This window comes from Dermacentor silvarum, chromosome 1 (assembly GCF_013339745.2).
Source record: "Dermacentor silvarum isolate Dsil-2018 chromosome 1, BIME_Dsil_1.4, whole genome shotgun sequence".
Classification (NCBI taxonomy): domain Eukaryota; kingdom Metazoa; phylum Arthropoda; class Arachnida; order Ixodida; family Ixodidae; genus Dermacentor; species Dermacentor silvarum.
Window position 1 is genome coordinate 99,479,293 of NC_051154.1, and position 23,058 is coordinate 99,502,350.

The 23,058-nt window shown below is 50.4% G+C and overlaps 1 protein-coding gene across 3 annotated transcripts in view; it reads left to right on the forward strand.

Moving 5' to 3' along the window:
• The first annotated feature begins 1,280 nt into the window (after positions 1-1,280).
• LOC119433396 (septin-7-like) overlaps positions 1,281-23,058 on the forward strand; it is a 95,499-nt gene continuing 73,721 nt past the window's right edge. For 2 of the 3 annotated variants that reach the window (XM_049671583.1, XM_049671579.1), the window contains exon 1: positions 21,414-21,659. In XM_049671583.1, the coding sequence (XP_049527540.1) occupies positions 21,429-21,659 (231 nt within the window). In that variant the 5' untranslated portion in view covers positions 21,414-21,428. Of the gene's footprint in view, positions 1,388-21,413; positions 21,660-23,058 lie in introns of those variants that run through there. The other variant, XM_037700591.2, reaches the window with a different exon arrangement.

Consider the following 23,058-nt stretch of genomic DNA (forward strand, 5'->3'; position numbering starts at 1 on the left):
TGCCGAAGCCCACTCGACATGGTGGGAGCTTCGTAGACTGTGCCCACGGAACGAAAATCTCTCAAGGACGCGGCACAGTGAGCGACCCGTGGTCGTCGTCTTCGTTCCAGGAAGCGACGATACGTACGTTGGAAGTTGTGGCGGATGCCGGAGGCGGGTTCGCGCCCCTTTCCGTTGCACACTGCCGGGGTGTTGCAACTGCCTCGGTGCGGCCAAACTTCGAGCACGGGAGGGGGCGCGCCCCTTCATGTAAATTGAGATGTTCGCCGTGATTTCGAGGCGCCGTTGTCCCGCTTGCCTCTGAGCACTTGGACGGAATCCCTTTGCCAAAAAGTGGCTGCGAAAGGCGGTTCCGCGGATTTGTTTCGCCCTCATACGCTAACTCTGTAGCTCCCGCGCACTGTCGCAGATCCGACTGTGGAACGGCAGTCGTACGTACTCTCGGCGGACAGGGAAAGTATTCTGTAAGAGTCCACCTAGTGAACATGTCCATTTCGTCTTCTGCTGAAGTGCTGATTGGCTGTGGCGCCTGGCTCCTGTTGAAGCGCACCCCAGCCCAGCCAGTCAGAATTTCAGCAGACGAAATGGACACGTCCACTAGGTGGACTCTTACAGAATACCTCCCCCGGTCTCTGTGGTTGGTGGGGAGGGAAGGTGCACCGCTGGAGCCAGTTCTGGGGCCGCGACTTGTAGTCTGCGCCCCCTATCTGAAGCAGATAACTGTGCTGCTGGAGGCGTCTGATTCGTGCGCGTTCGCCGCGTGCAGCCCGCAGGGAGGATGTCGCAGCTCGTATGCATGTGCACGCTTTCGACATGTGCATGGGGCGTCGCGGCGGCGGTGGCGGCTGCGCTTCCGTGGCACAAAGGCCGCAGCAGCGTTCACTGTGCCCGGTAATGAGCAAGCTTTGGCAACAAAGCGCACGGAAGAGGCTCTCGCTGATGCAACGAGTTTGCCAACCACGCGTGCCGAGTTAGCTATTACACCTGCGTAGCCATTCGCGCGTGGCTGCCGTTATGTATAGCGGCGAAGTCCGGGGCAGACACCCGCGAGGTAAATGTGTCGCAGGTGTGTTGGAAGCTGGCTGACGTCGCGAGCACGCCTCTGGCTTCCACACGACCCCGGCGGGTGTGCATACCTTTGCGCCGCTGATATGCAGCGGCACGCAGTATACGCGCGCGCGCGTAGCATTGCTTTGGAAAGCGCTCTTAATCGACACTCTCTCCCGTCACGTTTCTCCCCTTCCATTCTTTTTTTCCTTCCTCTCTCCGGCTGTTGATGCCGCCATTCTGCACGGCTGACCCCTTGATCGTCGTCGCCTGTGTTGCTGCTGCCTGGCGGTGAATTCTGCTGTGCCTCGGGACCGCGATGCTGCTCGCGCCAACAGTCGTGAGTACACGCACTCTCTTTATTCTCGCGCCTGTGTAAATGGGCCGTCGGTGGCATCTCACTCGCCGCGACAATGGCAGCTGCTCTGGCGTCGACACCCTTCCCCCGCGCGCCCTTGAAGCGCTAGGGGCACGAGCTGAAGCCATGCGTACAAAGTCTGCCTTCTTAAAGCACACGCCAGTCCCCTTTTTTTTTGCGGACCCGCACCCATTTTTTTTTTTTATACCACGCATAAAGGCTGATCGTTGAACGCGTCTGACCCATAGTCGATAGGGGCCTGAATGTTGTATTTGTTGGTCAATATTTATTTAGTGTAGATAGAAGGAACAATTAGATTATTGATCTTAAACATGCCCATTTTTCTTTCTTGTTTTTGGGCTGTGTGCGTTTTTGTATTTAGCATTTTAATTTGTTAGAAGTCTGTAATTGCTGCATTCGTAAAAGGTGACCGCGACATTAGCCTGCGGTAAGGTAGGCTGGCGATAAGCACGCGCACTTTGTTACCACTATCTACCAAAAAAAAAAAAAAAAAAAAAGTAGTCGATGTATTCGGCGGTTCCTGCCGAATGCATATTCACCCGCCGCAGCGGCTCACTGGCTGTGGCGTTCTCCTGCTGAGCACGAATTCGCTGGTTCGATTCCCGGTTGCGGCTGCCGCATTTTGATGGGGTCGAAACGCAAAAACGCTCGTGTATTTAGATTTACGTGCAAGTTAAAGAAACACAGGTGGTCAACGTTGGCAGGGAGCCCTCCACTACGACATCGAGAAAACCAGTGTTCCTTTCGAACATTAAACCACATGAATCGTAAGATGGTAAAACCATCGTGACTTTGTATGTATGGTCAGCGTCAGGGAAAAAATGCTTATGATGCGTTAGGTGACCCTGTAGTGGTAAAAAAAAAAAAAAAAAATTACTGCCGGAACCTCCGCGTCAACGGTTAGCTGTAGAGTGACTAGTTGGGCTTGTTGGTTGAACATCATTAGCTGTAGTCAGTTCCGAAATACTAATTTGGCGTTTACGCTACGGCGTAGCACAGCAGGCACTTCTGAAGCACGCTCGCATTATAGGATCCCATTTAAAAACTATTTTTCCCATGTCATGTGATGTTAGTAGATGAGAGTTGTAGGGAATACGTTTTTTTTTTCTTTTTTTTTTTTTCCAGTAGCCTTATCTCAGGGTTATGCGGTTTATTCATTATACAACACATAAGTTCACGTTCGGTATACTCGTCGGATGGCCGTGATTGGTTTGCGACTGTTGTATCACTGCATTCTTGAGCGCTAAATGTTTGCCTGCTGTTCATGCGAAATGAATGCGCATCCGTAGACTATAGAAGCAGGAAGTTCCGCTGGTTCGGTCGCTCTCCTACTGTCAGGGTGCTTAAGCTTAACCAGATGTGTGGCCGGACTAGCGTGCTTACGTGTTTATTACTCTTCTCGTAACGCGGTGACGTGAATTTGAGTGCCTAAGCGAGCATCGGCGGGTGCCGCGATGCCACTGGCCCTCTCCATTGAAGCAAGTCTGGCCGCTTCTAATTTGGGAGAAACGTGCCTGTGGCACAGTGGCGCCTAACCCCATCGTATTCTTTGAGCTATTTTCCATGTCGTGGTGGCGTTGAGGCTTTAGGCGTTGCGCGCTAGGGCGCGGGATCGAATCCCGGCCGCGGCGGCCGCATTTCGATGGGGACGAAATGCGAAAACGCCGTGTATTGGGTGCACCTTAAAGAACCCCATGTAGCCAAATTAATCCCAAGTCCCCCTATTACGGCGTGCTTTGTGATCAAATCGTGATTTTGGCATGTAAAATCCCAGAATTTCTTTTTTTATTAAGGGACACTAACATGCTTTTCTATTCTGAATGTACGAACTTGTAGACTACGCCGTACAGGCCGCTACTTCGCCATTCTGTCAGGGGTATGGCCTTCTGAATATATAAAACGCAGAAAGTGAGCACTCGGCTGGCGACTTCTTCCGCGTTCGCGTGAATTGCGGCAAGCTACAACAAACACTGATGTTTAGACGGCACCCGAACTCCGCGTCGTCGCGGCATGTCGCAATATTAATAGAGCGGTAAATAAAGACGTACAGGGGTGATCAAAAGTTTCCAGGCCACAGCTTGCGCGAACACGTTCACTCTTAAGCAAGTAGCGGGGGCCCCTGGAGTAACTTTGGCAGTCGGAAGCTGTGGGTGGTGAGAAAGTGTCTCTTACCCTCTTCACAAAAACCTTGGAGCTCTTATAATCCGATACGTGACAGTCCCGATTGTTGCCAAAATTAAAAGAAACGCTTCCGGGATGAGTAAGTGTCACAGCTGTCACCGATTTGTCGTCGGCGCGAAGTCGATCGACGGGGTATACAAGCCGGTTGGTCGTTCCGTACTCAAGCGAACACAGTGAAAAGAGTCAGAGTCGGGAGTAATCAAAAAAGCATGATATTTATCAACTGATAAATATGCTAATTACCTTACTAATTTCCGAAAACGGAGCCATGCTTGACTCGAGAGATAGCGCAGAGCAATTTAGCAAATGCTTCTCAAGAAGCAGCTTTCACTAACGAACTGCCGCTTGATAATACTCACATACTTTTGAACAACCATCCATTCAATTCGCCTTTTCTTCCATCTTGGTATCGGAACATGGTGTCTCTTGTGCAATTGACAGGCTTCCTCTTAAAACCGGCCCAGGTCCTGACGGTATAAGTGCTAAGCTTCTAAAATTAACGTCGCACTACTCTTCTGTCTTGTTATCTCTAATTTTTCAGCAATCCTTAGATACCGGATGCCTGCCGCAAGATTGGAAATCAGCATTAGTAATACCGGTATTTAAATCTGGTGACGCAACAGATCCTAATAATTACAGGCATATATCACTGACATCAATTTGTTGCAAATTACTGGAACACATCCTGTACACTCACATTATAGCCGATCTTAACGAAAATAGTCTGCTGCTCAAAAACCAACATGGCTTTCGTCAAAATCGCTCATGTCAGACGCAGCTATACGAACTTATAACCGATATTCACATTTCTTTACACAAATTGGTTTGCACAGACGCCATTTTCATTGACTTTTCTAAAGCTTTTGACCGGGTGCCTCATAATCGTCTAAAACTGAAAGTTCGGAACCTACAGCTTGACTCTAACACGACGCGATGGATTGAGGAATTCCTAAGCAATCGATTTTAAGTAATCTCTTTGAACAACTGTTTTTCTAACCGCACTCACGTGACTTCGGGAGTTCCTCAAGGATCTGTTCTTGGTCCGCTACTATTTTTAATTTACATAAATGACATCGCAACTAATGTTACTTCACAAATACGTCTCCTTGCAGATGACTGCGTCTTGTATAATGAAATAAAACTGCCCGGCCGACATCACTGTGCTGCAGTCTGATTTAACAAAACTTACCGAATGGTGTGACATATGGCAGATGGAAATCAACATAGCCAAAACTAAACACGTAAAATTTGCTCCTTTTACTCGCGTTACCTCTGTCCAGTATAAAATACGTGGTATTACTATTTACACAGCATCTTCAATCAAATACTTGGGTGTCTTGCTTACTTCCAATCTAAGCTGGAATACCCACATTGAACACATTACCACAAAAGCATGTAAAACACTTGGTTACTAAAACGGCACTTACACCTTGCGAACACAGATACCAGGCTTCGCGCATACAGTTCTCTTATCAGGCCCTCTTTAGAATATGCGTCCATAATTTGCCTCCATATGCGTCCTCGGTAGCCAGCAATCCGGTTCATTCATCCTTTCAAACTGCTGTTTCTAACATTATATAATGATTCACCACTCCTCTCTGTAACGCCATCAGACATTGAGAGTATGTTAAATAAATAAATAAATAAATAAATAAATAAATAAATAAATAAATAAATAAATAAATAAATAATTTGGCACCCCCATCATTCAAATCTCACGAACCTACTTGAATCAGTTCAAAATAAAGGTGCGCGGTTCATCTCGTCTTCATACTCTCGCTATCAAAGTGTGTCAGCCTTAAAGAAATCACTAAATCTCTCTTCTCTTGACATGCGCAGGAAATTAACACGGTTGTCGTTCTTCCATAGCCTTTTCCACAGCAACATCCCATTTGCCCGAGCTCATATTCTTCCCGCTGCTCACATATCGACGCGCACAGACCATATTCATAAAGTAAAACCTATATTTGCCAGGACTAATCTTTATCAAAATTCGCCTCTAGTTTTATCTATTGCCAAATGGAACTCACTCCCTTCAAACATTGTCTCGCTTACGGAATCATCATTTCACGCAGCACTACTAACCTTTTTAGAGTGTGTCAACCTGTCATAACACACGTATTACGCTTGAATATTTACTTGAACATGTTTTTATGTGCTTAGTATTGTATAATTTTTTCCGTTTCATCTGATATGTACTTGCGAAACATCTTATCAGTATCTGTAGTCCTCTTCGCGTTTTCAGTTCTCTTGCGTTTTTTTTACGCTACCAGATATTGTATAAACATCGTTTTCGTTGTTGTTTTCGTTTCTTTGTATCTGTTCCACGTTTTGATAATTTTACTGTACCTCATAGCTTGCCATATTATTTATATTCTACACAGTGCACGTCCATTTGACCTTTTCCATCCCCCCCCCCCCCCTATGTAATGCCCTAACGGGCCTTTAGGGTACTTAAATAAATAAAAATACACAAATACACAAATTAATTAAATAAATGAGAAAGGACACAAGACAAACACACTTGAACTTAATATAGCACAATGATGATGACAAATAAATACGAGCAATTAACCATACATATACATATCAAACAGGGCGCGGATCAAATATACAACAATAACACCTAACAGCATTTCACTAAATAAAGTTCAAAAGAAAACAACGATGTCATACGCGTGGCCGGCGCGCAGAGCTTTCCCGAAAAATGCTGGCCGGCCGATCTTGTTGAGGTGGATGCGATTGCTGGGCTGGATTTCCCGGGAGTCTAGATTTGACGTCTTCTCTCAAGCAGGTTGCAGACGTTGGTTTGTCATCTCGTACTTCAACTAGTTCCTCGGAGTTCCGACGTGGCCTGGTGGCCCAGGCGATACTGGACGGCACTAGCCCCCCGACGGCTTCTCAGCAGCGCATAGGTTCAACTTCTAGACTAGCTAGCAGGGCCCAAAACCTGCGCTTAAATAGCCTCTCCTTTCCCTAGTTCCCTATGTAGGGGAACTACCGGTATGCAGAGTTCACCTATTTATTTCATGACTCCTCCCAAAAGTCTTGGCCGCGCCCCTTTCACCAGGGACGAAGGACGGTAGATTTTCCACTCCACGGTCGAGCCCCGGCACTGCACCACACGGACGCACAGGCACACCTCTGGGTCCGTTAATCGGCGTGTCGCTGTCTCGAAATGAGATGCCACCCCGTGGGGCCACATGTTTTTGACGCCCGTCAGTCGGCGTGTCGCCTTCTCGAAATTATATGCCACATAGTGAGGACACGACGTTTTTGGCGGCCGCTAATCGGCGTCAAAACCACTCGAAAACTCTCGAAAATATGCCGCTCCGTGAGAGTAAGCAAGACTTGTTTTCACTTGTTTCTCAGGTCCCTCGAGCAACTCGGGAGCAGGCGCCATTTTTATCCCCGGAACCGTGCTCCTCATTTATTCCCCTACGGTCTTCCCTATTTTTCTCGCTTGCGGCCACTCCCCGTGCCCTACCTGTCGCCAACTTCCGGGCCTTGAGGGACAGCCGCTATTTCCTTATTGTTCAACTGGGCGGCGGCTTTCCGTCTGTTAGGATGAATAAAACTGCTTTTATAGTTCAGTTTTGGTTATGGGGATTTAAAAGCGAGCATTCTTCACTTCGTAGAGTGCACGCACAGGAAGCGAGAAGCGGCGACACGGCGCACTATCAACATCGGTACGTTGCCGTTCTCGAAGAGTCGCACTCACCGGCGCTTCCCCAAATGAAATGTCACTGCGTGCATGGGTGTGTCCGTACATAATGTTATCATAATCTCGTACGGGCAACAAGTGGTGGCCCGTTCAATACAGCAGCATAAACCAATGCCTCGTTCAACTGCCAACGGTGACAGTATTAACATCGCCGTTTTCGCGAGAGAACTACGCGTTCTCTAAATGAGCAATCATACACGCGTAGTATTTAAGTCTAGTTTATCGAACACATAAATTGTGTGCATAAAAATAGTATCTATTTTTATTACCCTCATGCTTTTCACATTACACAGTTGAGGCGAATAGAAACACGATAGCAAACGCAACATCACTACTACCAGCAGTAAAACTAAATCAATTAGGTGGTGAACAACCAAAACAGGTAGAACAATAAAACATGATGATGGTAACATGACTAGTCAAGGTCAAAATGTGTCGATCTTTGATAGGTACAGAACTATGAAGTTGTAAAAATATGAAACAGCCTATAACCAACACGCTCATAATCATAACTGAAGAATAGTGATAGTAACAGCGTCTGCTATACGTATGACATCTTATATAGCGAGTATGAGAAACGCTTTTTTGAGGAGAGGTAACAAACCTAATACAAATCAGTTGCAGCCGTGTCGGCGCTGATATAGGATAGTCGCGTCGTTGTAATGTGACAACAAAATCAACTCGGTGTCCAAATCTTCTGTAGACAGTTGTCGGCACTGTGTGATGGGACAGCCAAAAAGACGGATGTTTTGGCCGCGTAAGGTCGGCGCTGCTGCCGTACGGGGCACGACGCTTGACTGCGAAAGCACCCGCTGGCAGCGACTGACGCGTACCAATGGCCAGGGCTTTTAAAGAACGCCCCATTTCTTTATCATTAATGAGTAACGAAACGCACTTCCAGCGCTGACTTGGTTCACCTAGGTGGCGCTCGTGACGTGGTCACTTTCGTCGTCCTTTGGGCGCAGCTACAGTGTGCTAGTATACTAGTACACCATATTATTGCTGGTACTCCATTCTAGTATACACTGTAGCGCATCAGCTGCCCGAAGAGCGCCGCCAGCGCCCCATCCACAACCAGCAGGGTGCACACAGCTGGTGCACACGACAGCGGGACAGCCGCCCCTCTGCCGCCGTTATGTGGCGCCAGATGGCCGCCCACTCCGCATGGTCGCGCTCAGCTCCCTCTCCTGTCGCTCTGCTTCCCGTTTACTTGTGCGTCTTAATCGCCGTTCTTTCTTTTTTTGACCCCCTTTGGCTCTCGGTCGCCCGCTTCGGTCGCGTTTTGTTTTCTTCTTGCCTCATCAGGCGTATGGTCGCCCTCGTCGCACAAGCGAAGCTTTCCTTCCTTGTTGGCATCCCCCCCCCCCCCCTACTGTTATCCTCCCCCTCCAAGCGTGTTTGCCTGCCGGCAGCCATTAGGCTAATTGAATGTCAGCTGTCTAGCAGATCGCTGAGCCGATACAGGCCATGACTTGTCACCTACAGCTCGTAATGGCCTCTCGGCTCGAAAACTCTGGCATCCGCTTATTCCGTGTCGCGGCTCGCAATATTTGCGTTCTACGCATTGCTGCGGCAACACAGTGACCTTCGTCGCACAAAACGGCTGGGAGTAGGGGCGACATATCCGGGACGTCCGTCGACACGCTAGTGGTGTGCCTGCGATATTTCTCGGGAGTCGGCGCCGCGCTGGTGCCACTCTTGGGGCCTGGAACCTCGCGATACGCGCGCCGCGCCGCGTTCGCATGCGGCCCGGCTTCGTTTTCATACCTGCCGCTTGCCTGTGTCCAGCCGCGACGGCGCCACCGGGTGATAAGCGCGCACTGTCGGCGACCTGTGCTAGTACTGTTGGTAGCCGGGCGACGTCCCCCAGCCGCCCGCGGCACAGTGTTGTGCGCGTCGGGCGAACGCACCAGCGGAGCGCAGCTCGCAGCAGGCCTGCCCCGCGGGGTGAGCCGAGCCTTGTCGGCGGCCTGGACTTCGTCACTTGCGCCCCTATACGGGCCCAACTTTGACGAATGCATTCGCGCGCTGCAAAAGGGCATGCGTCGACACGCCGAGAAAGAGCCGCGAGCGCGCTCTCTGTGCGTGCGAAATGGCCAGGTCGCGTCGGCCCGTTTTATGGTCCTCGGCGCAGTGCCGCTTTTCGTTAGCGCTTAATCCTGGAACTGAGTGTGCTGTAGTGTCCGGCCGGCAAAGCAGACTGCGCGCCGTTCCGCCCCATTTAGCGTGCTAAGGAATTTCAGCCATCAGCATTTCCACTGCGTGCCAAGGACTGGCAAGCGTTGCATGTTCCCGTGACAACATTGTCGGCGGGGGAGGGCGGGGAGTGGCGACCCTTGAAGGGCTTCGTTCGTGTCGAGAGTTATTTTCGCTATACGTGCGCACCACATCGTATTGTATGCGCAAATAAACTCCCATTGTTCGCTCCCGTGGTTTCGACGTCGAACGTGGTTGCGCCGCCTGTGTCTTCACGCCCGATACGTTCGACCCGTTGGGTGCAGCATGTAGCTACGCAACGATATCCGTGACGTTACAGCGAGATTCGTTCCGCCCCTGCTCTCGATTCACCAACCGTCGCGGGGGATTAATTCTTGTGACGCGATGGAGTTTCTGGTGCACAGGAGGAGAGGCTGTGTCCGGGTGTTCGTGTCTGTGTTCCGCGTGCACCCTGCTTGATGGTTCGCGAGCCCCGTGGAATCGAGGACTCAGCATTGGACAGAAGCACGTGGCGTGATGTGCCTCTGTATACCATGTTGTTTCTCATATCCCCAGCGGCTTCGTCCACCACATGTAATGTTTAGAACCTGGTCCGTGCGCCTCGGCGACGCAGCCTTCTTTCACGTTTCATGTGTCAGAATTACGAGGCCGCATTAAATTTCTGCAAAGCATGCCTCATTTGGGAAGCGGACAAGTAAACATTGCCTTTGTTTTACGGACTTGCACGTTCGGCGTTCTCCAAATCTGCGAGATGGTTTACCGTCTTGGAAACGAATCATCGTTTGTGCCGTTGATATAAAGTCGCTTTTCCTGGCCTCCACCTGCGCGCCGCCCAGCGTCGACATTGTTAGCAGACTGGTTACCAACGATCGTGAAATAACAAAATCTGGTAATGGTCGTAGCATCTACAACCGGATGCATGAGCGAAATTAGTTGCGAAGCACGGGATCGCTGCCGTGGAAGCAGCTTTTCCCGTTTCCCACGCTACGTGAGCAAAGATAGCCTCAGCGATGGTTTACGGGCCTCGCCTAAGCCGCGCCTTCATGCTCGCACTCTCCCGATTCCCTCTCCGCACCACGCGCTCATAACGAAGCCTCCAGCGTCGTCCTCTTACCGTTGGACCGACGAAGGAATGCGCCTTGTGGAGCGGCCAGATCCCAGGGTTTTTCAGGTGCGTGCAGCGTCGAGCGAGCTCAAATCGCGCGCAGTCCGCAAAAGAGAGACGTTCTTGGGTAGTGTGCATTACTCACTCTCGGTCGCCTTGCCTGTACGAGTCTTTTTCAGAATTTATTTACGCGATGAATGTCGTTTTTCACTTTTTTTTTCTTCCAGGGAATATATTTTACCACATGGACTCATCGGATCTTTACTGTGGATAACTTCTCGCGTCGAGCTTACCGGTTTTTTCTCTTTTATTTCATTTTTGTGCATATCTGGTTAAATCATTTGGTTTGACTCTGAAACGTGCTGTATAAGTGCAGATCCTTGTTTCCGTCGCTGTAGTTTTATCCTAATTCACAGATAAACAGTTTTTGGGAAGCGGTCTAGCAAGGGCGCGTTACTATTGACCCTTTTCGCGGAGCAGTTTGAGAGAAACGAGATGGCGCTCACGGCGGCGCGCCATACCTCTCCTCAGCGACCGCGCACGAATACGAAACCATTACTGCTTCTACCTTGCTTCTGTACAATCAGCTGTCGGAAATGCAACCGAATTTTCGCTAACACACTGTGCTCCAATCATGCTAGATTGAATCATGTGGATTGAAGACGTGTGCAGTAGTTGGCTGCAAAAATAGTGACTGCACAAGTTAAGGAATATAATGAATCTGTGTGGCCAAGTTCGCGCACCGCTGCTGCAACTGTCCGAACGTGTTACCGGCACTTCGTGATGTACGGCTTTCCTCGAGGATACAGAAATTTGCTCATCCGCCAGCCTTGTATCGCTAACCTTCAAAGAAAGGGCTTCATCCCCAGAACGTCGGCAAGAGTGATTACCACTCGTTAAACAATGACAAATGGAGTAGCGCCGCTCCCTGTCATAGTAAGTTTCGCGCACGTTATCTATACACATCTGTCCCAAATGGCAGGAAAACTTACGCCCACTCTATCGCCGACGTATCAAGAATAAGTGAATGGGCGCACACTTGAATATATGCGCACTGCATGTATATGCACAATAAGTGACGGACTACACCTATATATGGCGCACGAATGGTCGAAGCTGAATGTTTTGTGACGGTCCACAAGAGTAAGCGAGTTACTAGCTGCAATATATTTGCTACAAGGTATTACAATGTACAAAACAGCTACGTTTCAAGCATTTTGCGCAGCAAGAAGAAACATATCGGAACTGAGCAGATAGCAGAAAATAATCAGATAGTGGCCGCACCGAGGAACTTCACTGAGTCAGAAACTGACAAGCCACTGCTTCAAAGTATTTTCCAAATAAATAACAAAGAGGAATACACACTAATCCTGATTGAATTAGTAATTGGAAAGCTGGGATAGCTTGGAATACATATTAAGCCCCGCTTTTAGAACAAGCGCCATATACGCTGCTTGCGCCGTTTGGACATAGCTTAATCAGCTCCGAAAGCGCTTTTGCATGTTCTCTGAAGCTGTGATCAAAGCTTCGTTTCGTCCACCTAGTCACCGTCTACGATATCTCCGAAAACAGAGGTTTTCTAAGCCGCGGCGGCGTCATACACTTCCATTGTAAACAAGGAGGCAACGGAGGCAGTTGAGGCAAGCAATGGACGCGTCACCACGTGATCAAACATGGCAGCGCCCACGTGATCGCCGCGAAAAGGGTCAATACAGCGATGGTGACTATGCAATGAATTGGGACTATGTAGTGCATTCAATATTCGAACACCAATAGGATGAGGCTTCACTTGTAACATTATCCAGGTACAGAGCTCCAACGAAGAACACAGCAAAAGAAAAAAAAAATGTCACAGTTTCGCCCTAAGGGCGAAGCAATGAATGCGATAGCAACACAGCAATGTCATACGAAGTAAGGTGAGCGGCTTTGGTAGCAATATGAATTGTAGTAAACATGAGCTGGATTAAGTAAGCAGGTGTGCTGCGGCGTAAGTAGACCGACATGAAGAGAGACTCGATGACCACGAGAAGGCGCGTGTGAAACGGTGGTGTTGATGAGAAGCGCTTCCCGTGGGCAGCACGTGCGAAGGGACACACCTGTAGCGCTGCACTGCCGATCCGGGCAGCATTGCATGTGTAGCGTGCGTTGGAAAATGTGGCCCGACTATTACTAACTGAATGAACAAGCGTGGTGTGAGCGCGCACAAACAAACATGAATAGATCACACTGAATGACTGCAGACAACGACCGTCAAAACTCTGGCAGCAAGCGGATACGCCGCAGCGGCGAAGGTACGTGCGGTCTATCGCTTCAACGGAAACTGAGCGGCGAATGCACGCGGCGCATAAAGGTCACAGCCGTGTGGAGATAAGAGACGGTGCGAGCGAGCGACGAGCGCGGTTGTTGGCAGAGTGGAAGTGCCCCCCTCCCGCTCCCTCCGGCGCTGGCTTCCCGCTTCCTTGCTTGCGCGTGGGAGATTGAGTGCGTTCGCTCTCCGTGATAGCGCGCGTCCCCGCACGCTTCCGCTCGGGCATACGGCACGCGGCGAAGATTTTATCTATAGGGAACCTCACGGCGACGACGACGCCGACGGCAGAAATCCGGTTTAAGTGTCCATATAATTGCTATCGCAATAAAAAAAAAAGGGGGGGGGGGGCGGGGGGTCGATGCGACCCTGCGGATCATCGGTAACTTGCCCAGTTACCGCAGTGACTGCAGCACGGAGTCTGAAAAAGCTCGGGCCTGGGCCCCCCCGATCCCTCTGCGTACCACCAACCTCCTCCCCGCTTGTTATTATCGCAGGGGCTGGCAAAACGTACGCTATCCAGAAAAGAAAAAGAAAGGCATCAAATATTGCTTGGGCGGCGGCACGCTGGCGCGTGACCTTGGCCGCGCGCGGGCTCCTTGCATCGGAGCGTGTGTAGGCTCGCAACTGCGTAATAATTGCTGTCTTAACTCGTTGATAATTTGCTTTCACTGTCTGTTTCTCGTTAAAGCCGAATACCCCCTCCCCCTTCCCCCCGTCCTCCCTAAAAAAAAAGTCGCCTTTTTATTTATAATTTTTAAAACCGAGAACGCTCAACCCTACCGTGTACGGTGTTCAGTGGACTTGGAAACACTACTTGTGGGTTGGGGAGTGTTGTCGCTAGGCTCTAATTAGAGCGTCAGAAAGCCGACCAAGTTGGTTTAAAAAGGCAAGCGCGGAAGATGCGGAGACAGGAGTAACTAATGGCTTCCATATGTAGATGTTGTACTGTACAGTACGATCATTAAGCACTTCTGCTCCTAATAGCGACACGACACCTATCCGGAAACGCCGTCAGCTACGCGTACTTCAGACCTACTTCGGCATTTTCGGGCGGTCTTCGGACCGTTGTGTGCGCGTTCTTCGCGAAGCGCCTCCTAGGGCGGCGTCCAGACCTTGGCCCCCGGATGCGTGTTTCTCCGAGGCGAACGCAGTTAGTACTCGCTGAACGGGCCGTCCCAGGGTCGCCGCTCTCTGGATAAACAGCGGCGGCGGTTGCTTACAACAGTTTTCTGTGCTCTGTCAGCTGCTGCTCTCGGACGGGGGCCACCTCCCCGTTGCTCAGCGGTCGACAGAGCAAGCCACCTATGGCGGTTGTTTAGCCGGCGCCCCATTATTCAGTGCCGTCGTTATCTGCAACGTCTCTATCGCAATTGGTCGATTTACAGGGCAGAAAGTAATATGCGCTCCACCACGGCCCTTACAAAAATGTCTGCGGCGTTTTTGTTGAACTTAATTTTTCTCCAAAGACTGTATCGTGTGTAAACTGAATTTATGTGAATTTTCTTTCTGAGTTGCATGAACAGATTGGCCACCGTGTTTTAATTGAAAAATTTTGTATGTCAGTTAAACGCCTGTTTGTAAAAGTTAAACGCTTGTATGCTATAGCCTCACTCTAATAAAGAAGACACTTGCTCTGTGTTCCAACGAACTTTCAAGCATTTTTAAAAATTGCTTGCGGCAGATCGCCCAATTCTAGTCCATGAGCAGGCCTACTCTAGAGGCGGACATTACTTTCACACCCCCAAAAAATGAAACGCATAATCGACTAATTAACAAAATCTACTAATTCAGTTTTTAACTAATAAGATTATTGGTTAGGTTATTAGAACAGAAGCGAAAGCTATGGGGGCAGAACTTCTGCGCATGATTGTAATCGTGCGCCGGGTAGTCCGGGGGAGGTCGGCACGAGTTTCGTTTTCTCCGACCTCGCACAACTTCTTTAGTGAAGGCAGAGACAATTAACTCGGCGTCAATAAATCGGTGTTTATACGCATCCGATATGTACCGAGTTTCACACGGCGAGCAACGCGGCCTGCGTCGGAGTCCCCGAAGCCGCCAAATGACTTAGGCGTCGGCAGGGCCGGTGCCGCAGTCGGCTCGCTCACTCGCTTGTATGCGTACATGCCTACGCTTGAAATTTCCAGATAGGTTTCGCCTGGTTTCCGCGTAGACGCTGCAAACACTTTTATGAGCTTCGACGCCGTTTTTCTGCTGACGTTGCAGTAAACAGCTACTCAGGGGGGTTGATTGGCGGGACAGCAAGCGACGAACACTCAACCGAAGGTGCGGGCGCCATTTTGTTTTTGAGGAATGCGAAAACTGAAAAGAGCAAACTGAAAACACAGTAATATACTAGTAGCCCACTGGTGAATGTTGCGTATTGTTTCAAATTAGGTGCTGTAAAAAAAAAGAAAAAAAAAACTTGTTTCTCACGTAAGCAAAACTGCGGGACTACTTCCAGCAGCGGTGAAAGAGGCGCGCTTTGGTTCCGTAGCCTTCGCGTCATAGCCTAGAAAAGTTTTCCGCGAGTATATCTGAGCGCATGATATAGCCTAACCTGAACCAGACGGTACACGGAATGTGACCAACGACATATTGCAATCGTCTCGAGCTACTCAAATTATTTTTGTAGTGTGCTTAATGAAGTTTATGGTAACTAATGCGCACAAGGGGTCGATGACACAGAGAAATAACGACAAGGACGCACCACTTGCAATAATCCTATAGGGAAGTTATGTAAATATTAAATATTGGGCCTTCAAACCGTAAGCTGTATTTGGAAGAGTAAGGCGTGTTCAGAAACACCCAATGAAGTCGTCTCCGTGAAATCTGCACTCGTGATACTTTATTTAGGGCGCTGGGCCCGTGTTTGACATAAAGTCCCTATATAGGAAAAGTGCCGCCATCCTTTCAACAACGCCGCTTCTCTCTCCTGTATCTCCGATTGGACGATGATAGCGCGCACTTTCACTTCTTTATATTTTTTTTTTTCGCCTCAGCACCATGTCGAATGTCCCTCTGCGCAGCCGCCGCGGTCGGCGGCGGCGGCGCGCGCCCTGAAAGCTTCAACGGGGGCATTCGAGGGGTGCCACCGTCGACTTGCTTTCGTAGGCAAAAAAGTAAAGAAAAAAAAGGCGTTTTAGGAGAGAAGGCGAAGGAGAGAGTAGATGGCGGTACTATATGACCCTTTTCGCGGCGATCCCGTGGGCGCTGCCATGTTTAATCACGTGGTGACGCGTCCATTGCTTGCCTCAACTGCCTCAGTTGCCTCCTTGTTTACAATGGAAGTGTATGACGCCGGCGCAGCTTAGAAAACCTCTGTTTTGGGAGATAACGTAGACGGTGACTGGGTGGACGACACGAACCTTTGATCACAGCTTCAGAGAACATGCAATTGAAAGCACTTTCAGAGCTGATTAAGCTATGTCCAAACGGCGCGAGCAGCGTGTATGGTGCTTGTTCTAATAGCGGGGCTAAATATGTATTCCCAGCTATCCAAACTTTCTGCTTATGAATTGAATCAGGATTAGTGTGTTTTGCTCTTTGTTCTTTATTTGGCAAATATTTTGAAGCAGCGGCTTGTCAGTTTCTGACCCAGTAAAGCACCTCGGTGCGGCCACTATGATTATTTTCTGCCTAATCCCTCGCGGGTGTGCTCAGTTCCGATAGATTTGTTCTTGCTGCGCACAAGGCTTGACACGTAGCTGTTTTGTACATTGTAATACCTTGTTGCAAATATATATTACCGCTAGTAACTCGCTTACTCTTCTGGACCGTCACGAAACCATTCGTCGACCATTCGTGCGCCATCGGTGTAGTCCGTCATTTATTGTGCGTATATAGCGCACATATATTCAAGTGTGCGCCCATTCACTTATTCTTGATACGTCGACGATAGATTGGGTGTAAGTTTTCCTGCCATTTGGGATAGATGTGTAAGATAACGTGCGTGAAACTTACTATAACAGGAAGCGGCACTACTCTCTTTGTCATTGTTTAACGAGTGGTATAACTCTTGCCGACGTTTCGGGGCTGAAGCCCTTTCTTTGAAGGTTAGCGATAGAATGCTGGCGGATGAGCAAATTTCTGTATCCTCGAAAAAGCCGTGCATCTCGAAGTGCCGGCAACACGTTCGGACAGTTGCAGCAGCGGTCCGCGAACTTGGCCACAAAGATTCATTCCTTTCTTCAACATTCCAGTCACTATTTTTTTGCAGCCAACTACTGCACACGTCTTCAATCCACATGTTTCAATTTAGCACGATTAGAGCACAGTTCGTTAGCGAAAACTCAGTTGCATTTCCGACACCTGATCGCACAGAAGCAAGGTAGAAGCGGTAATGGTTTCGTATTCGTGCGCGGTCGCTGAGGAGACGTATGGCGCGCCGCCGTAAGCGCCATCTAGTTTTTCTAAAACAAAGTGCCCCGCGAAAAGGGTCAATAGGGACTTTAGTTTGACAACGTTCCATTTCGTTTTCCTTTTATTTTTTTATCCCGCGGCGCGCCGAGTGACCGATCCCAGCGATAAGAGCAGCGTGCAAGTCGTGTCCGAACCGATGACGAAGGGCGAAAAGAATGTAAAAGTGAAAATGAACGTTACGAAGCCTGCTTCGAGCTTGGTTCAGCTTCGCCCGACCGATGTCGACGCGCACGATAAAGCGTGAAAAACATGTCATACAGGTGAGCCCCAAGTGGCCAATGAGGAAGAGCTTAATCTTGACGTCATTTTGAATGTATTCAGCTTGAAAAGTGTGCCGCGGCGACACGCTCTCGAGAGCATGCCGAAACCTGCGTGCGCGGGTCGCGCGCAGCTGCGTTGGCCAGTTTGTTGTTGTTGTTGTTGTTTTTGTTTTTTTCCCATAAGCCCGATATCCTGTGCCCATCTCGGCTCACACCGCAAGTCATTTAACGAAGAGGATAAATAATTTCGGTGGTGATGTGGCCAGCGCCATTTACATGCTTACAGCTACTTCAGTGTGCGTGCGAAATAGATCATCGTTATTTTTGCACGTTCGAATGCCTTTAGCTTTGCACCCCCCTCCCCCCAACACACACACAAAATGTTTGCTGTTTGTTTTGTCTTGCACGCAGCCCGCTCGAGATTAGCAGAAAATCTCCACCGCCCCGAAATGTGTCGCGCATAACAAGTGCCAACTAAAGTCCCTATATATAAGAAAAGTACCGCCATTCTTTGATCAACGCCGCTTCTCTCTCTCTTGTATCTCCGATTGGACGATGATAGCGCGCGCTTTCACTTCTTATATATATATATATATATATATATATATATATATAATTTTTTTTCCGTCTCAGAGCTATGTTGAAAGTTGTCTGCGCAGCCGCAGTCGCCGGCGCGCGCCCGGCCTGAAAGCTTCAACGTGGATTTTCTAGGTGCGCCACCGTCGACTAGCTTTCGCAAGCATAAAGTAAAGAGAAAAAAAGCGCTTTAGGAGAGGAGACGGCGGAGGAAAGAGTAGATGGCGGGGGCTTTGGCGCTGAGCCGTGCTCCCTCAAGGGCTGCAGAAGATAGCGCCAACCTTTCCCTTTCCATACGAACCACTTACTACTACTTTAGTGCCAACATTGTCCGCGACGATGCGGCCTCGTCACGCAGGGGCTGTGAGTGGACCTGTAATGACAAGACGCGGTCGCCCGTTGAAGGGCGACTCCGCATTTTTTTTTAAATTTGTGATTTTGTGATCGACGTATCTCGACGGGATTTTTTTGTCATGCGGTCGCCTAGGCACTTTGATCAACGGGACGAGTATACTGTTGGTCTCCGCACATTCGTTTTAAGGATTGCCGTGCGCGCTTCCGAATCGTGACCTCAAACGGATGCTGGTTTTGGCCACCTTGTTCTCGCTGATGTCGCGACCTTGATGTGCGTTCAGCACCACAGCAGCGGCGCTGGTATCGAAATACCAGGAACAAGTTTTTAGATTGGAGGGAGCGGTTGTCTAATATCTGGTGGCGTAAATTATTGAGCATCAGCGTAACCTTCGTTTCGTAGAGGCGTTTTATTTATTTTTTCTTGCCACGACGAGTTGTGCGACACAAAGACGTTTAAAAATTCTAGTTTTAACGCATTGTCTCATGCTGTTGCCATGATTAGCGCTCCTGTTCCCGGTGCATGCGTATCATAGTGACACCGCTTGGCGTCACATGAAGTGGTTCTTTAGACGGCCCCTGCCTTCCGCTAACAGAACCAAGACATGACAGGAGGCGGAGTGTCATCGGCCGCAACAGCCACTTCTCTTAGATAGTTAGCCGTAAAAAAATCCCTTCAATACTGTTCGCTTTTCGTGGGAAGTCGGCATCAGACTATGTTATCACATTTTATCTTGCCGTTACCGCGCTATTGTTGTCTCCCCTGCGAGATGCCGTCTGCCCCTGTGCGACGCTGTGTAACAGCTGGCACCCGGTTAGGGCGTAACGATCTTGTAGTGTTGTGCCAAAACGATCTAGAATAGCATTCTGCGGCGGAACGACTTCGGCAGGTCTCCTCGTCTATATAGGTGCAGTCCCAACCACATCGAGACGCCGGGTTTAGCGCGCTCCGGCGCGCAAATAGAGCCGCGGCCGCATTTCGACACGCTGGTGCGCTTCGCCGCCAAGCGCGTCGCCGTGATGACATTCCAAAGGGCTGTCGTAAGCGACGCGAACAGAATGCTGTTGTGCGGCGGACGCCGAGACACGTCATGCAGTTATCTTACGAGAGTTTTCCTCGCGCTAAGTCATTAGCAGGCGGCACAAACATCAACTGAGGCATTATTTTTTTAATGTGATTAGCATTCTTTGCCTACTACAGGCATTTTGAGCCTATCTACCTATCTGCTCTTACGTCAAGCAACTGGCCCAAGTTGTCTATACCAGCTTGGGTCACTGGGTATGAGCTCGGTGATGCCGTCATGCTCGTTCCATCATTGTCATTTCAGCTTCGTCATCTGACTCGCGTCTTGCCACCGTCGTCACGCCGTTGTCGTCACACGGTCGAACGCAATGCCATGGCTCTTCGCTATGCGATATTCATGCCACTACGCGGTCCAAGTGCGCGAAGCGTAGCGGCGGCGTTTGAAGGAGACGGCACGCAGTTCGTTTCTGGTGCGTCTAAACGTATAGGTCTATCGGCTTTCGACAAAATTCGGCTCCCGTATGCAGTTTACAAAGCTCGTTGACACAATGGCGCATAATGGCTTGGTGCCGGTGGGCTTTCTTTCTGCTCGTTTCCGACTGGTAACGGCATGCACCGAATGTCACTTCACCTCTTCTCCCCCATTGTCCTCTTTTGTCTTTGCGAACACTATGCCCCGTCCTTTTGCGGGGCGTCGTTCGGCTGCGACCTGCGCAAGCGGGTGGCGTTGCCTGCCTCATCTGCATGATGATGACGACGTCTGCGCTGGAAGAAAGCGCTCGTTGTCGGCGCGAGGAGGATCTGGGAAGACTGTTTTCTCGCCGAGGCGGCGGCGGCTTCTGCACGTGGGGCGGCCGTAGGTGTGTGCGCTTTGTCTTTTCGCGTCTGCCGGGGCAAAGGGGGAGGCGCTCGCCTGAGTATAGCGGCTGCGCCCAGATGGGAGCGGGTCCGATGTGCGTGCTCCGTGGCACGTGCCTCTTGCTGTAATTTTCGTTGCAGTGCGTGATGTTTGTCCTACGCATCCTCCGCTCTGTACGCATGGAGTCTTCGTACTCGACCATTTTTGAGGCGAAGCTCGCGTCCGCCCTATTTATCGCCACCATTGACCCTGGCCTCTTGCGCGGCCAGTGCGGGCGAATTTTTTTACTTGGAAGATGCGCTTGTTACGCCAGTGGGATACCAACGCGTGGGCGACTCTGTGCCGAAGGCGAACGAACTCACCCGGTGTCGGCTGTTTCAAAACCGTGCCTCCGAGGTGTGACCTCGCCCCCGCGCTCTGAGGCCGGGAAGCGGCGAAACGTTCCGAGACGTCTGGGCCGCTTGCCGTGTGTGGAAGCTTTCGCTGTCGAGCACTGTCGGAAGTCTGGTCCTGATGGTAGAAGGAGGGGGGGGGGGGGGGGGGGGGGGGGGGGGGGCGGGGGCGCGCTCTTCGTGTTCGCCGCATGGTCGGGGTCGTATTTTCGGCCGGGCGGGGGGTGGCATGGATGCTGCTCTCTTTCTGCTCCCCCTTCCCCTTCTCGCCGTTGTCTCTCCTCGCCCATTTCCCCTCATGGTTTCAGTTTTTCTCGACCCCTCCTTCGCTTGTTTTCTCTGTGTTTGGCTTCGCGCGTCTCTCGCCAGCTCTGCCAGCCGCACTGCACCAGGCGCTGCTGCTGCAGGCGGCGTCCTCTCTCTCCGTTCACTCTGACAAATCATTTCTCCCCCGAAGCACCGCCGGGTAGTGCCTGACCGTCTTTCGTTCCCATCCATCGCCCATCGTAGTGTACGTTGAGCGGGCACACATCTGGGCGTGCTGTATTCCTCGGTTACACCTCGCCCGAGTCTCGTAGTGGCATCGATGCCGGCGCTCCCCCGCCGGTCGGCGTCCTCGGGCGCAGCCGACGTGCCCAGCGCGCGGCTGGGCTACCGCTACGCGGGCCTCGAGCGCTTCTCCGGTCGACCGCGCGTCTACGAGAGTCCGTCGTCGTCGCGCTCCTCGTCGCCACCGCCGCTGCCCGACAAGCAGCCGCCGCCGCTGCCACCGTCGTCCCAACTGCCATCCTTTGCGGCCCTGACCTTGACCAGCTCCGTGAGTGTGTATGAGTGTGTGTGTGTGTGCGCGCGTGCTTCCGCGGAGCATCGTTCTTTCTGTCCAGACGGCGGCGCTGGCTGGTGAGCGGGGGTGCCTTCCGGTGCGGACAAGGAAACGGCAGTACTTGTTGTGCATGCGCCGTCTCCCAAATCTACTCTGTGAACTCGCATTTCTCGTTGGAAATCTGCGTCGCGAGAAACGCGATTCCCCCATGCCCTCCGTGTGCGGTCTCCACTGGCTGCCAATTCAATATTCGCATGCGCCCACTGGTATACTGTGCAGGCTTGGATAAGCGTCGTTCGCGGCGGCAATTTAAAGAGCGGTTTGTTCAATGCGACCGCTCGGCATATATACTAATTTCCCCTAGCTGTAGTTTTGTGATCGGCCTATTTTAAAGCCGGTAAATGTTAGTCATTCGTTAGCCGGTTTTAAGAATTTTAATCACGTAGCAAAATGAGCACAGCGCGGGATGCAGAAAGAAAGGCACACGCGGCGCTGGCTTCCAATCAAGTCAACATCGCGTTGTGTTTTTCTGTCCCCGTCGTCCGCGCTGCGCTCGTTTTGCTAGGAATTATCAACTCGCCCAGGCCTCTACGCTTTTAGCTTTAATAACATGAACCAGTTAAAGCTTTGCCGAGCCAAGCATAAATCTAATGACGGTATTCTTGTCAAACAGTAGCGTTATTACTAAATATTCCGCGTTAAACGAATGGCTGCAGGTCAGATTCGTGTCTCCCCATTCATGTTTCTCCGTGCTGGCACTTGGCGTGGGAAGCGCCGTGCCCCTGCGCTCTTGTCTCTTAGGGCTGCCTTACATCTCCGTCAGCCGAGGTCGAATGCCGCGTTTTTTTTTTTTTTTTTTTTTTTTTTCTGTTCCTTCACGATACGGGTCTTTGAACCCTGGGCCCGCCGGCGACTGCTCAAGTTGACGCTGTGAGCCTCTTGTCTTGATAAGAAACGTTTCGTTGAAATTTCGCAAGATGCCACTGAAGTGCAACGTTCTTCGGACACAAGTGTCTTTGTTTCGGCGCGTGTCTAAACTCGCCAGAAATCCCGTGTTAGTTGGGACTGTCTCTGTCGTGCAGGTGCTAGCATAGAAGCATCCTCATTTTCACCTTTGCCCTTCTTGAGCTGCTTTGTACTAAATCTTACGCGCTGTCGCAGTCACTCCACGAACGAAACGCTTCCTGTTCTGTCGCGCTCGGCGCACGATATATCGGTTCTTTGGCGTCGGTGCTATCGGTTAGATTCGGTACTGTGTATTTAGAGAATTATCGAAAGATTAAAAAAAAAGCCTTAGCTCGCGAGGGGTTCGTGACGTATGCCGTTGGAAACAGTTATGCATTGCTAAACGTGCCATCACAAGGAATATCGGGTGAATCGGGATGTAACAGTT